General features: G+C 43.4%; 1 protein-coding gene across 1 annotated transcript in view; it reads right to left on the bottom strand.

Moving 5' to 3' along the window:
* ankfn1 (ankyrin repeat and fibronectin type III domain containing 1) overlaps positions 1 to 16,096 on the bottom strand; it is a 232,680-nt gene that overhangs the window by 91,643 nt on the left and 124,941 nt on the right. Inside the window, exon 8 of the mRNA XM_055931431.1 lies at positions 9,526 to 9,730. Coding sequence (XP_055787406.1) covers positions 9,526 to 9,730 — 205 coding nt within the window. The remainder of the gene's footprint in view (positions 1 to 9,525; positions 9,731 to 16,096) is intronic.

Raw genomic sequence — 16,096 nt, 5'->3', positions numbered from 1 at the left:
TTGATGAGGGGCCAGGAGCTGATCTACGCTGCCATGCCCATCAACAGGGCGCTGGCAAAGACCTTACCTCCAGCCTCACCTCTTGCCTGTCTCCGTCGATAGGGAGACCAGAATTAGGTAGGTTTAGTCTGACCTGATCAAACTTCAACATAGTATACAGTATGTTTGTTTGTCAGATATCACCTATCATAACTGCCATTGGTAATAGAAGAGTGACTGTGTATGTGTTCACAGATGCATCTATAGAGTCAGCATTGGGAGATGATGTGATGGAGTCCTGACCGACAGGATTGATACTGACGTCTCTGAATGGAGAGAGACCTGGCACTCAACACATCCACAATGTGGGACTGAAGGTATTTACTAATAATACAGTACAGCAGAAATGTCCAGTATTTGCACCACCCTTATCATTCCATCCATCACTGATGAACTCTGCCTATTTCTACAGATTGGCAGGACTGTAGATGCCTTTGGCAGATGCCATCCTCGGTCGTTTGACGGGGAGACAATAATTGGGTAGGTTTTATCTGACCTCTTCAAACTTCAACAGTACCTGCTTGTGTGTCAGATATGACCTATTCTAACTGCCATTGATTATAGAACAGTGACTATGTGTGTACAGTATGTGTTCACAGAAACACGTATGGAGTCAGCACATTAATTGAATGGTATCAGTCAATATGGGAGGGAGAAACCCTATGTATTCTGCAACAGGATCAGGGATCTCCTGTTGTATACGGGACACCACACAGGAAGGTATAACCACTCTGACATGTTTGCCAAAGTAGCCTCATTACCAACAGACAAAATGCTGAAAGGCACAGTATCTGTATCAGCAGGGAATGACAATGAAAAGTGAAAGGTGCACATTGTTATATTAGCAGAACACTGATTCTATGGTATTATGTAAAGAGTTGTTTATTCTACATGGACCTGATACTACATTTGAAAGTTTAGAATATCTACATAAATTCAGGAATTGCATTCTTCTCATATTACTCTGTAGGCTACTGGCCTATTCAAAGCATCTAACCACACATCTGCCTGTAGATATGGAATTCAACCTGCAAGAGGTTTCTTTGTTGTGATAAATAGCTGTGGGCAAGGTTCTGACAGATGGGCGTGTCTTAGTGCTGGCAAGGACACACACAAGAAACACCCACATCAAACCACACCTCCAAGACAACTCACATTTGGCTTCTGTCTGGCGGCCAGCATTTCTTTTGGAGCTAGCCCAAAATTTAGGCCAAATCAGCAGGTGCAGATCCCCTTAAAGATGCAATGTGAGAACAGCCTCTTTTTCACACACACACACAGATTGAGAGAGAGAGACAGATATACAGAGAGAGAAATACAAAGAGAGAGAATGAGGAACAGAGAAAGAGGGAAAATAAAGGAGTCAATAAGGAGAAATGATGGTACAAGAGAGATAAATGAGATAAACAGAGGGGGGGAGAGAGAGAAGTCATGCAGAAGAACGACTCCTGACTTATTATAACTTTTTGGTTGTTAAGAGCGAGATTGACATGTTTAAATTAGCAAAAAATGTATAGGTAATCAAATTGTACAACTGAAGATCGACACAGGCGGAAAAGATTTGTCTTTAACTCACTCTGTCAATCTTCATCGTGGTAGCTAGCCAAATTCAAATATGTCAGCTAGCTTACCGTCTAGCGCCATCTGTTTACTTGTGGTAACCATAGCAATATGGCCACTGAGGCAGCGCTAGCAGCGTTAGTAGCAGCAGAGACTGAGAGACTTTCCCCCCCTATTTTTTGAATGCCCAGCAGAAATCAAATGGGAAGAATCAATTTTAAGCACAGAATTCTGAGAGAGAACCCAGAAACGTTGTTTGCCGACTGCTCACAAAACAAGACTGTTACAAACCTGTTATTTTACACAGACCACACTACTGCCTGGCATACAGCTGTAACCAGGCATTTCAGCTATACAACAAAAAAAGGCATCTGCAAGGGAAGACAAATCCACATTTTTGAGGACAGCGATAAGGACCAGGAAAACAGGTTTCTGACGGTAAACATGTATCAGAATGGCACTGTCATGGTCCAGGGCAGTGAGGCTGCACTCAGCTCTGTTGTGCAGGACTTCACCACCCTAACGAAGATAGCGGAAAGCAAAAAAGAAAAGGACAGCACCCCGACCTCTCCCCTCACCTCAGGCACCCCAACAGCAGGACTATCCTCCCCCCTGCCTGCCTACAACCACCAGAGCGCCTGCCTACAACAACCAGAGCCAAACCACACTACCATCTGTTAGAGGTATGGGTTACTGAGCTGAAGGAGCAGCCCCCCAGCTACACCACCACCAGACACAGAGCTTCTACAGGACCAGCTCAACCAGTGCAGGACCCAGCTGAAGAACTCTGTCCAGGAGCTGAGAGAGAGCCTTACCACAGAGCTTGAGGAGGTAAAGGCCACCATGAGGAGAGAGCTGGTGCAGGTAGAGGAGAAGATGGAAAAGGATGTCATCAAGAGAGTGCTACAGCACAGAGAGCAGACTGTAGAGACTCCTAGAGAGAAGCTGCAGCCCCTCACCACCCCTAACAACCCCACCTTTACCCACAACCTCCCTCCATACCGATAACACTTTACCCACACCCCCAGTCAACAAGGAGACTCACATGGGGACACCTACTACAAAGAGAAGCTCTCTGGCCCCCCTGACACACCCCTCCATGTACACAGGCCCTGTGTACTCCAGCCCCAGACCGTAAACACACTAATCAGGTAAAACCCACTGAGGTGGCCATCCTCATTGACTCAAATGGGAAATTCATCCAAGAAGATACACTTTTCCCCCAACACAAGGTGTATAAAATATGGTGCCCAAAAACACAGGATGCGCTCCACATCCCAGCCTGACTTTGGCACACCAGGCCACATTATTATTCACACCGGCACCAACAACCTGCGAGAGGAGCAGGAGAGAGTAGGCAGCCTGGTCAACAGAGTAGCAGAGAGGGCCTCTGAGCGGTTCCCCACATCACCATCTCCACTCCGCTGCCCCGCAAAGACTTTCATCCCCGTACCATTCAGAAAGTCAACGTTGACATCACCAGAGGGTGTGGCCTACTCCCGAACGTACACGTTGCTCACCACCCAACAATCACCTCAGAGCATCTGCACGACCACTCCCACCTGAGGAAGCAGACAGTAGGGATGTTTGCCAAGTCTCTAAAGGACGTGGCACTTGGTAGACAAACACCCCATGCAGCACTGGACAGAGGACCACCGAGACCCCTACCAGACCACTGCACCACCAAGGAGCCCCAGACCCCCTCAACGCCCCACCAGACCCAGCGCACCCCACAGGCCCCACCCACCACCAGAGCATCCCACTTCCATCGGCTTAGCCAGACCGGGCCCAGACCACCACCCCTGCCAGACCAGAGAGGAAGCCCCACGGCCCAGACCTGGCCCCCCTCCACTCCACAGGGCCCAACAGCAGGACCAGTGCAGCTACGCAGAGGTCGTCAGAGGACAAGAGAACCCTGTAGGATTATGTGAGATTAAACAGCTCCTCCAATACATCTGCACTAAACACACACACCTATTGTACTATAATTTACTTGTTCAATGAATAGGAATATTTTTTTATATATATATTTTTTTTATTATATATATATATATATATATATATATTACAGAAATAATGTTAGCTGTTATCCTGTTTATCTCACGCTTAACAACTTATTAGTTAGTAGTTACTTTATTTCTGACTGCTATTCTTTCTTTTGGAACATGAAATCGCTATCAGTTAGCATGTGGAACATTCAGGGCCTAAACTCATCAACCTTTGGACTGAAGAGTTTAGCACTGGAGTTCAACAAAAATCTTAAAGATGTTGACGTCATCATTCTGCAGGAGACATGGTGTAAGGCTGAAATTGTCACTCACTGCCCCACAGGCTACAGAGAGGTAATTGTGCCATCACAGAAACACAGCTCTGTCAATAGAGGCAGAGACTCTGGAGGACTGATCATTTGGTACAAATCTGAACTACAAAATCCAATTGATCCCCTCAAAATTTGGTTAAAACTGAAAAAATAACTTGTACTACAGAAAAATATGTGTTCTTTTGCGCAATATATATCCCCCCCTCAGAATCCCCATATTACTCAGAAGAGATCTTCCCCACCCTTGAGGAAGAGACGTGCCATTTCCAGGCCCAGGGAAATGTGCTCATCTGTGGGGACACAAATGCGCGCACAGGAACACTACATGATCTAACGAGCACACGAGGGGACAGCTTTATTACAGGCCATACTGTTTCTAACTGTCTTTATCTCCCCCATAGAAACAACAGTGACAGCACCGTCAACAAAAACGGAAGGGATCTGTTGCAGCTCTGTAGAAGCCTGGGTCTGTACTTTGTCAATGGTAGGTTACGGGGGGACTCTTTGGGGAGATTCACCTATTGCTCACCTCTTGGCCACAGTACAGTAGACTATATGATTACAGACATTGACCCTTTCTCTCTCAGCTCATTCACTGTCAATCCACTAACACCTCTGTCTGATCACAGCCAAATTACGTTGTTCCTCAAAAGAACAGACATGGAAACAACCACACATTCACAGCCCAGTAAGCTGTACAACATCAGAAATTCATACAGATGGGCCCAAAACCGCACAGAAGAATACCAGAAAGTAACCTCTAACCATAATATCCAAACACTCAGATAACTTTCTGGATACCACATTCACTCACAGTAAAGAGGCATCAATCTAGCAGTAAAAAATATCAACTATATATTCAGGCAAACGGCAAAAGAAGCAAATTTGAAATTTATTTTAAAAAAAGAAAAAAAGATCACAGATGACAACTGGTTGGATGCAGATTGTAAAATTATAAGGAAAAAAACTTAGAACACTATCCAACCAAAAGCACAGAGACCCAAATAATGGTGAATTACGCCTTCATTACTGTGAGACTTTAAAACTCTATAAACGTACACTCAGAACCAAAAAAGCACAGTACAACAGCAAGCAGCTGACACTAATTGAGGAGTCCATAAACACAAATAACTTCTGGCAAAATTGGAAAAAACTTAAAATCTAAACAAGAGGAATTAGCGTTACAAAATGGTGACATATGGACAACCCATTTTAAAACACTCTACAACACCGTTCAAATTGACACAAACGCAGAACAACGCCGAATTCATGAGAAGTTGAATGGATTAGAAAAAGCTACAAAGGACAATCAAAATCCATTGGACTCCCTAATTACTGACCAGGAGCTCTATAAGAAACTTCAGGCTCTCAAATTTAAAAAAAAAAGGATGCGGACCTGATGGCATCCTAAATGAGATGCTCAAACTCACTAGTGCAAAATTTCAATTGGCTATATTAAAACTGTTTAATTTGATCCTGAGTGTAGGTTATTTCCCTGACATCTGGAGTCAAGGACTCATAACCCCAATCTTTAAAAACAGGGACAAATTTGACCCTAAAAATTACAGAGGCATTTGTGTGAACAGTAACCTTTGGAAGGTTTTCTGTAGTATTATAAGTTTAGAGTTCTAAACTTCCTTAATAGGCACAATGTCTTGAGTAAAAGCCAAATTGGATTTATACCAAAACATCACACAACTGATCATATTTACACCTTACACACCATGATAGATAAACATGTCCACCAAAATAATACCAAAATATACGCTTGCTTTATCGACTTACAAAAAGCATTTGATTCTATTTGGCATACAGGACTGTTCTACAAAGTTATTGAAAGTGGTGTAGGGGGTAAAACATATGACATAATTAAATCAATGTATACTGGCAATACGTGCAGCATTAAAATTGGCAAGAAAATAACAGAATTCTTTAACCAGGGCCTTCGTCAGGGTTGCAATCTGAGCCCTGCACTCTTCAATATTTACATCAACGATTTGGCCACTATTCGAGAAAAATCCTCAGCCCCTGGTGTTAGTCTCCTCAATTCAGAAGTTAAATGCCTACTCTTCGCAGATGACCTATGCCTGCTGTCACCCACAGCACATGGCCTACAGCAGAGCCTGGACCTGCTAGAGCAGTACTGCCAGACCTGGGCCCTGGCAGTAAACCCCAAAAATACAAAAATATTGATTTTCCAGAGAAGATCCAGATCTCAGGGAATTAGACCAAAGTTCTCAATTGGTACAAAATATATAGAGTACTGCACACACTACAATTACTTAGGTTTAAAAATAAGCTCAACTGGACACCTTAATGAGGCAGTGAATGAACTGAGAGAGAAAGCACGCAGGGCATTCTACGCCATTAAAAAGCTAATTCAAATTGAAAAACCTATTAAAATTTGGCTAAAACGAATTGAATATGTCATTGAACCAATTGCACTTTATGGCAGCGATGTGTGTGGTCCACTTGCAGAACAAGATTTCATCAAATGGGACAAACACCCGATTGAAACCCTGCATGCAGAGTTCTGTAAGATTATCCTACATGTCCAGAGGAAAACTACAAACAATGCATGCAGGGCAGAATTAGGCCAATATTCACTAATAATAAAATCTCAAAAGAGCAATTAAGTTTTGGAAACATCTAAAATACAGTGACCCCCTCTCATATCATTACTAATTCCTGCAATGCCAAGAGCTGAGCAAAGAAAAGAAAAGAGTACCCTCATCCAGCTGGTCCTGGGGCTGAGTTCACAAACCTGTTCTACTAAGACACTGAAGCCTCAGGACCAGAACATCCAATCAATCAGGATAAACCAAATTACAACAGTCAAAACAAAACTATATTGCTTATTGGGAAACACAAGCACAAACACAAAGCAAAATGCAGTGCTATCTGGCCCTAAATCGACAGTACACTGTGGCTAAATATTTGACCATGGTTACTGATCAAAACCTTAGAAAAACCTTGACAAAGTACAGGCTCAGTGAGCACAGCCTTGCCATTGAGAAGGGTAGACACAGGAAAACCTGTAGAGGAAAGGCTGTGCAACCACTTCCCAACAGCAGAACCTGAGACATAGCTGCATTTCCTGACAAAATGTAAAAAATATAAAACAATTAGAGATTGTCATTTCCCCAAATTTGAAACCCTTATTCAAGGTTTCAAAGACCTCTCTGATGAGAGTAGGCTACCCGTCCTGTTGGGGGAGGACGCAGAGAGCTGTGGGCTGGCAGCACACTACATTGCCGTCTGCCATAAGTCGAGGGACAGTGTCTGACAGAACAATCAACCTGCACATGTCCTCTACTGTATGCTTATTGTTATTGTTGAATGTATGGTTATTTTGACACTTGGTTATTGTTGTTACTGTTGTCCCGCTGACAATTTTGATTCTCATTTTTATATTTTTATATTGTAAATATCGAAAATAAGCTTTGGCAATATGTACATTGTTACGTCATGCCAATAAAGCAAATTTAATTTAATGGCACATTCTGAAGGACACTGAAGGAAATCATCTCCGGGGGCCATTATGGAAGCAGCCCTGTTCTATTCTGTGCCTCTATTCTGTGTCTCCTCTACTCTTGGGCTTACAATCAGAGGGGCTGCCTCATAGAGATCCTATTTAAATTACTCGTATTCTAATTCTATGGGCCGCCCACTGTTCTAAAGAAATTATAAACCAATTACAGGAAATGGGACAATACACACCAACCCGATCTGTATTGATCCTAGTGTTCCCGAGACAGAGAGAGACCTCCAGCCTAGCCAGTCACTGTCTGAACCCAGAGTCTCAGATACACAGAGAGACCTCCACTCTAGCCAGTCACTGTCTGAACCCAGAGTCTCAGATACACAGAGAGACCTCCACTCTAGCCAGTCACTGTCTGAACCCAGAGTCTCAGATACAGAGAGACCTCCACTCTAGCCAGTCACTGTCTGAACCCAGAGTCTCAGATAAACAGAGACCTCCAGCCTAGCCAGTCACTGTCTGAACCCGGTGTCCAGTGTCCCAGACACACAGAGAGACCTCCACTCTAGCCAGTCACTGTCTGAACCCAGAGTCTCAGATAAACAGAGAGACCTCCACTCTAGCCAGTCACTGTCTGAACCCAGAGTCTCAGATAAACAGAGAGACCTCCACTCTAGCCAGTCACTGTCTGAACCCAGTGTCCCAGACACAAAGAGAGACCTCCAGCCTATCCAGTCACTATCTACACTCTTAGAATTAGTGGAGACTCGACTATTGTTATTCATTGTTAATATTTGCACCTTTGGTTAGTTGAGCGACTCGTGGAGGAACCTTGGAGGAATGTTTCAATGTAGCAAAGGGTTCATGGCAGAACAATGGACTGGAGTTCATTGGTGTGGCTTAGTAGGGGCATGGCTTTCAGAAAGATCTTTTTAGGCCACCTGTGGGAGTAAATGTCATTTCTGTTCATCTGTTCTGTTGTACTGTCAACACATGTTAAGGTTGAAAACTGACAGTTTTGTAGAATCAATGAGGCTTAAAGTGATGTAAGAGTTAATCAAGAGCCTATGCAAATCCCAAAGTTGTAATAGTTAGCATTTTATTACTATATGTAATCAGTCATGTTAATATTGTACTACAATTTGCATAAATATTAAAGGAAAATAAATGAATCACATTTACTCTAATGGGTGGCCAAAACCTGAAAGTCACGCCTCCAATCTTCTGATAGGCTGCCACCAAAATACCTCTACAATATATTACTAATAATGTAACAAATGTAACCCTTCCCCATCCATGTGAAAAGGTTTGAACCTGTCACGCCCTGGCCTTAGTATTATTTGTTTTATTTATTATTTTAGTTAGGTCAGGGTGTGACATGGGGTATGTGTGTATTTTGGGGTATTATATGGTAGAGGGGGTGTTTGTTGTAGTTTATGGTTTTGTGTTGAGTGTATGTGTCTAGCTGTGTCTATGTTGGGTGTAGTTCTAGGAAAGTCTATGGTGGCCCGGAATGGGTTCTCAATTAGAGACAGCTGATTTCGGTTGTCTCTAATTGGGAGCCATATTTAAGGCTGCCATAGGCTTTAGCTGTTTGTGGGTCATTGTTTATGTACATGTATATGTCGACGTAAGTAGTTTGTGTGTGCACTTACGTTTTGAAGTTTCACGATCGTTTGTTGTTTTGTTAGTGTTGTATAAGTGTTTGGTGATCATCTTCATCTTGGGGAAAAAAGAAGATGTATTCAAATCATGTTGCGCCTTGGTCCTCTCGTTCACGTAAACGCGATCGTGACAGAACCTTAACACATGTATTCCCCAAAAACCCTTTTCAAGGGAACCCTTTTCCTCAAAGAACATTTTAGAACTGGAAAGGTTTCCCCTATGGGCAATTATTTGAACTCCATAAAGGTTCTTCCGGGTTCCTTTACTTATAAGAGTGTAGTAAGTCACAGTATAGTCCTCCTGGACACTCTTACCTGGGCTGGCTGGTATCATTTGATCTGATGAAGATGAGACGCATAACAGTCCCGTATAGATGCTCACCCATACACACAAAATTCCACACACACACAAACAGGGCACGCATGCACGCACACACACACACACACAATTCCCAACTCACCGAGCCCTTGCGATGACCGTGGCGGTCTCCACGGCCGAAGAAGTAGGCATCCTCAAAGGAGGAGTGGCCACCTTTGAGCTTCTCTGATAGGTTCCTGTACAGGCGCTTGGCAGCGCTGGGAGAGGCAGGGCCTCCCGAGCACTTCCTGGTTTGGGACAGCTGCAGGTTCTGCATCTGTTGAGTCATGCTGATAGAATAGAAGTTCCTAAGGAAGAGAAAAGTAATTTGAATGTGTAAGACCAATTTCTTTTGAGGACAGTAATAGTCTACATTTCTACCCAATTATATATTGTCTGACAATGAAGACAGTACAAATTGATGAGTTTGAAAAATGGATGAGTTTCAGGTTCTGTCATTGTGACAGAACATAAGTTCCTAAAGGAAGGGAGGAAAATATATTAGAAAAAATAGCAAGGCACTCTTCATATCTGGTGTAAGTTAAAATCTTCATCATCTTCACATGTCATCAAGGACTATTAAAGGCCCAGTTCAATAAAAAATGTAATCTCCCTGTGTTTTATATATATTTCCACACGATGAGGTTGGAATAATACTGTGAAATTGTGAAAACTATTATAATGCCCTTTTAGTGTAAGAGTTGTTTAAAAAGACCACCTGAAATTTCAGCGTGTTTTGGTGGGATGGAGTTTGGCCTTCCATGGTGACATCACTATACAATAAATTAGTTAATAGACCAATAATAAACTGAGTTTCAAACCTCTACATTCAGCTGTGGGAAGGCTCAGTTAAGTGGAGGGCTCTTCAGAAACCATTCATGAAAAAGGAACATTCTAGTGTTCCTCTATTCATTATCTCTTCACTGTCACAGAAGACGGGCCAGCGAGTCACAACAACCATCATTATCTTTCCTCTGCCAAAACATAATTAGCGTTCACATAGCTACAGAGGGATAAAACATGCTTTAGTATTCCAATAGAAGGGCTGCGTTTACACAGTCAGCCCAATTATTATATTTTGTCACAAATTGGGTACAGCCTAAGGAATAGAAAGAATAACAAAACAAATGCTTCTAAAGATGGTTTATTTTTGTCCTTTATGCTTCAAGAGTACAGTATATGTTAAGTAAAGATGAATGCTCTCTATCATTTCCAGGACCAATTAGTTTATCTTATAAATACATTTCTTGAATAAAGCAAAATTGAATAATTGACTGAATGATTGATTAATTGGCTGACAATTAGTTTAACTGTGCAAGTGAGTGTCCTTCTTGTTGAAGAAATAACCAAATGTCATTAAAATATCATCAAATATTACACCTGGGATTGTGGGCACAGATATGGAACATGACATTTATCAAATTTTTTAACCTTTATTTAACTAGGCAAGTCAGTTAAGAACAAATTCTTATTTACAATGACGGCCTACCGGGGAACAGTGGGTTAACTGACTTGTTCAGGGGCAGAAAGACAGATTTCCACCTTGTCAGTTCGGGGATTCAATCCAGCAACTTTTCGGTTACTGGCCCAATGCTCTAACCATCAGGCTACTTGCCACCCCAAGACATGACCAATTAGAGGCACTGCAGGATAAAGTGTGTGTGTGCATGCATGCATATGTGTGCGTGAGCATGTGTGTACCTATGTGTGTGTCCCCACTAATTGAGGCGAGTGAACTAAAATATCCACAATGAGCACTCTTTTATGCTCACACACACACACACACACACACACACACACACACACACACACACACACACACACACACACACACACACACACACACACACACACACACACACACACACTCATGACCAACCACAGAATAGTCACGTCTGTCCTTTCAGGAGTGTTTGAATTTAACGGTTGCGTCATCTCTCCATGTATCTATTGAGAGGTGGCTGGAACAGTGATGTACAACACAATGAATAGTCCTTCACATCTGACTCCAGCTCTATCAACTGGGCCTCAAATAGCAGCAGGCTGGTACAATGGCCTCTCACTCTTCACCCTAATAACTACGGATATGAGCTGACAAAATTGGTTGAAGGGACAAATCATTAGCTGGGAGTGAGGGAGGAAGAGGAAGGGAGAAGTAGAGAGGTAAATAGGGCGGAGAGAAAGAGAGAGTGGATAAGAAAAGTGCTCGAGAGAGAAATAAAGAGAGAGGGAGAGATTTCATGAGCTGTAATAAAAGATCCCAGAAATGTCCCACACACACAAAAAGCTTATTTCTCTGCACAAATTTGTTTGCATCCCTGTTAGTGGTGTATTTCTCTTTTGCTAAGATAATCCATCCAGCTGACAGATATGGCATATCAAGAAGCTGATTAAAACAGCATGTTAATCACATAAATGCACCTTGTGCAGAGGACAATAAAAGGCCACACATCACAATGTCACAGATGCCTCAAGTTCTGAGGGAGCGTGCAATTGACATGCTGACTGCAGGAAAGTCCATCAGAGCTGTTGCCAGAGAATTGAATGTTAATTTCTCTACCATAAGAGAAAAGTCGTTTTAGAGAATTTGGAAGTACGTCTAACCAGCCTCACAACAGCAGACTCTGTGTAACCACGCCAGCTCAGGCCCTCCACATCTGGCATCTTCATTCTGAGAACAGCCACCTGGACAGCTGATGAAACTGAGGAGTATTTCTGTCTGAAATAAAACCTTTTTGTGGTGAAAAACTCATTCTGATTGGCTGGGCCTTGCTCCCCAGCGGATGGGCCAGTCTCTTAAGTGGGTGGGCCTATGCCCTCCCAGACGCACTCATGGTGGCGCCCCTGCCCAGTCATGCGAAATCCATAGATTAGGGCCAAATTTATTTATTTCAATTGACTGATTTCCTTACATGAACTGTAACTCAGTAAAATCGTCGAAATTGTTGCACGTTACGTTTATATTTTTGTTCTGTGCATTCAGAAAATATTCAGACCAAGATTTTTTCCACATTTTGTTACGTTACAGCCTTATTCTAAAATTGATTAAATAGCTCTAGGAAGAGTCTTGGTGGTTCAAAACATCTACCATTTAAGAATGACTGAGGCCACAGTGTTCTTGGAGACCTTCGATGCTGTAAAAAATGTGTACCCTTACCCAGATCTGTGCTTCGACACAATTCTGTCTCAGAGCGCTAGGACATTTCCTTCGACCTCATGGCTTGGTTTTTGCTCTGACATGCACTGTCACTGTGGTACAGTATATAGACAGGTGTGTGCTTTTCCAAATCATGTCCAATCAATTGAATTTACCACAGCTGGACTCCAATCAAGTTGTAGAAACATCTCAAGGATGCTAAATGGAAACAGGATGCACCTGAGCTCAATTTAGAGTCTCATAGCAAAGGGTCTGAATACTTTCGCTTTGTCATTAGAGGGTATTGTGTGTAGATTGATGAGAATTGTGTAGATGGATGAGAACTTTTTCCAAATGCATTGTATATACTGTATATATACACTACATATATACACTGTATGTGGACATCTGCTCGTCGAACATCTCATTCTAAATTCACGGGCATTAATATAGAGTTGGTCCCCCTTTGCTGCTCTAACAGCCTCCACTCTTCTGGTAAAGGCTTTCCACTAGATGTTGGAACATTGCTGCGAGGACTTGCTTAGAGGACTTGCTTCCATTCGGCCACAAGAACATTAGTGAGGTTGGGCACTGATGTTGGGCGATTAGGCCTGGCTCGCAGTCGGCGTTCCAATTCATCCCAAATCTGTTCGCAAGATCTTCCGCACCAATCTCGACAAACCATTTCTGTATGGACCGTGCTTTGTGCACGGGGGCAATGTGATCCAAGATGGCGTAACAGTCAGACGCCTTTGTCCTCGTCGTGTCCCATGTATATATCTTTTATATCTTACATCGTTTTCTTCGAATATCTTTTTAATATTTTTTCTAAACCTCAACTTCAAAATACTCTCCTACATAAGGGACGCAAATGGCATTTGCTGTATGATTGACGAGGATCTCCGTCGCGACGTCCCCTAAATGCCCATCTGCTAGCTGGCCCGCTAGCTGTCTAGAGCATATCGACTATTAGCTGAATAGGTCCATCGGACAATTACTTTGGCCACTATACCTATTTTGCCAATTGGACTGGTCCCCTTTACCACACGGAACCCTACTAATCCATCACGACTGGTCTACCGATGTAAACGCACGAGGAGGCTATAAACAGACTTCCCCCATCGCGACGTCCCTCTGAGGCCCTTCTGCTAGCTGCTAACCCCGGCCCGCTAGCTGTCTGAAATGCCGTGTCTCCAACCAGCCTCACCACTCACTGGACCCGATCACTCGGCTACGCATGCCTATCCTTAATGTCAATATGCCTTGTCCATTGCTGTTCTGGTGAGTGATTATTGCCTTATTTCACTGTAGAGCCTCTAGCCCTGCTCAATATACCGTAGCCAACCATTTAGTTCCTCATCCCACACATGCAATGACATTACCTGGTTTAAATGATGTTTCTAGAGACAATATCTCTCTCATCATCACTCAATGCCTAGGCCTACCTCCACTGTATTCACATCCTACCATACCTTTGTCTGTACATTATGCCTTGAATCTAATCTATCGCGCCCAGAAACCTGCTCCTTTTACTCTGTTCCGGACATACTAGACGACCAGTTCTGATAGCCTTTAGCCGTACCCTTATCCTCCTCTGTTCCTCTGGTGATGTAGAGGTTAATCCAGGCCCTGCAGTGCCTAGCTCCACTCCTATTCCCCAGGTTCTCTCATTTATTGACTTCTGTAACTGTGAAAATCTTGGTTTCATGCATGTTAACATTAGAAGCCTCCTCCCTAAGTTTATTTTATTCACTGGTTTAGCACACTCTGCCAACCCGGATGTCCTAGCCGTGTCTGAATCCTGGCTTAGGAAGACCACCAAAAACCTTGAAATGTCCATCCCTAACTATAACATTGTCCGACAAGATAGAACTGTCAAAGGGGGCGGTGTTGCAATCTACTGCAGAGATAGCCTGCATAGTTCTGTCTTACTATCCAGATCTGTATCCAAACAATTTTAACTTCTACTTTTAAAATCCACCTTTCCAGAAACAAGTCTCTCACTGTTGCCGCTTGCTATAGACCACCCTCTGCCCCCAGCTGTGCTCTGGACACCATATGTGAACTTATTGCCCCCCATCTGTCTTCAGAGCTCGTGCTGCTAGGTGACCTAAACTAGGACATGCTTAACACCCCGGCCATCCTACAATCTAAGCTTGATGCCCTCAATCTCACACAAATTATCAATGAACCTACCAGGTACAACCCCAAAGCCGTAGACACGGGCACCCTCATAGAGATCATCCTAACCAACTTGCCCTCCAAATACACCTCTGCTGTTTTCAACCAAGATCTCAGCGATCACTGCCTCATTGCTTGCTCCCTGAAACACTTCAGCGAGCAGGCCTTTCTAATCGACCTGGCCTGGGAATCCTGGAAGGATATTGACCTCATCCCATCAGTAGAGGATATTATTCTTGTTATTCTTCAAAAGTGCCTTCCTCACCATCTTAAATAAGCATGCTCCATTCAAAAAAAATTAAACCAGGAACAGATGTAGCCCTTGGTTCTCTCCAGACCTGACTGCCCTTGACAAGCACAAAAACATCCTGTGGCGTTTTGCATTAGTATCGAATAGCCCCCGTGATATGCAACTTTTCAGGGAAGTTATGAACCAATATACACAGGCAGTTAGGAAAGCTAAGGCTAGCTTTTTCAAACAGAAATTTGCATCCTGTAGCACAAACTCAAAAAGGTTCTGGGACACTGTAAAGTCCATAGAGAATAAGAACACAGCACTGAGGCTCGGACACACTGTCACCACCGATAAATCCACTATAATTGAGAATTTCAATAAGCATTTTTCTACGGCTGGCCATGCTTTCCACCTGGCTACCCCTACCCCGGTCAACAGCCCTGCACCCCCCACAGCAACTCGCCCAAGCCTCCCCCATTTCTCCTTCACCCAAATCCAGATAGCTGATGTTCTGAAAGAGCTGCAAAATCTGGACCCCTACAAATCAGCCGGGCTAGAAAATCTGGACCCTCGCTTTCTAAAATGATCTGCTGAAATTGTTGCAACCCCTATTACTAGCCTTTTCAATCTCTTTCGTATCGTCTGAGATTCCCAAAGATTGGAAAGCAGCCGCGGTCATCCCCCTCTTCAAAGGGGGAGACAGTCTAGACCCTAACTGCAACAGACCTATATCTATCCTACCCTGCCTTTCTAAGGTCTTCGAAAGCCAAGTTAACAGATTACTGACTATCTCGAATCCCACCGTACCTTCTACGCTATGCAATCTGGTTTCAGAACTCATGGGTCATGGGTGCACCTCAACCACGCTCAAGGTCCTAACGATATCATAACCGCCACCGATAAGAGACATAAATGTGCAGCAGTATTCTTCAACCTGGCCAAGGTTTTCGACTCTGTCAATCACCACATTCTTATCGGCAGACTCTCTTTGTTTCTCAAATGATTGCCTTGCCTGGTTCACCAACTACTTCTCAGACAGAGTTCACTGTGTCAAATCGGAGGGCCTGTTGTCCGGACCTCTGGCAGTCTATATGGGGGTGCCACAGGGTTCAATTCTAGGGA

This window comes from Salvelinus fontinalis, chromosome 1, assembly GCF_029448725.1.
Source record: "Salvelinus fontinalis isolate EN_2023a chromosome 1, ASM2944872v1, whole genome shotgun sequence".
In the NCBI taxonomy this organism is placed as follows: domain Eukaryota; kingdom Metazoa; phylum Chordata; class Actinopteri; order Salmoniformes; family Salmonidae; genus Salvelinus; species Salvelinus fontinalis.
This window is presented reverse-complemented; position numbering and strand designations above follow the sequence as displayed.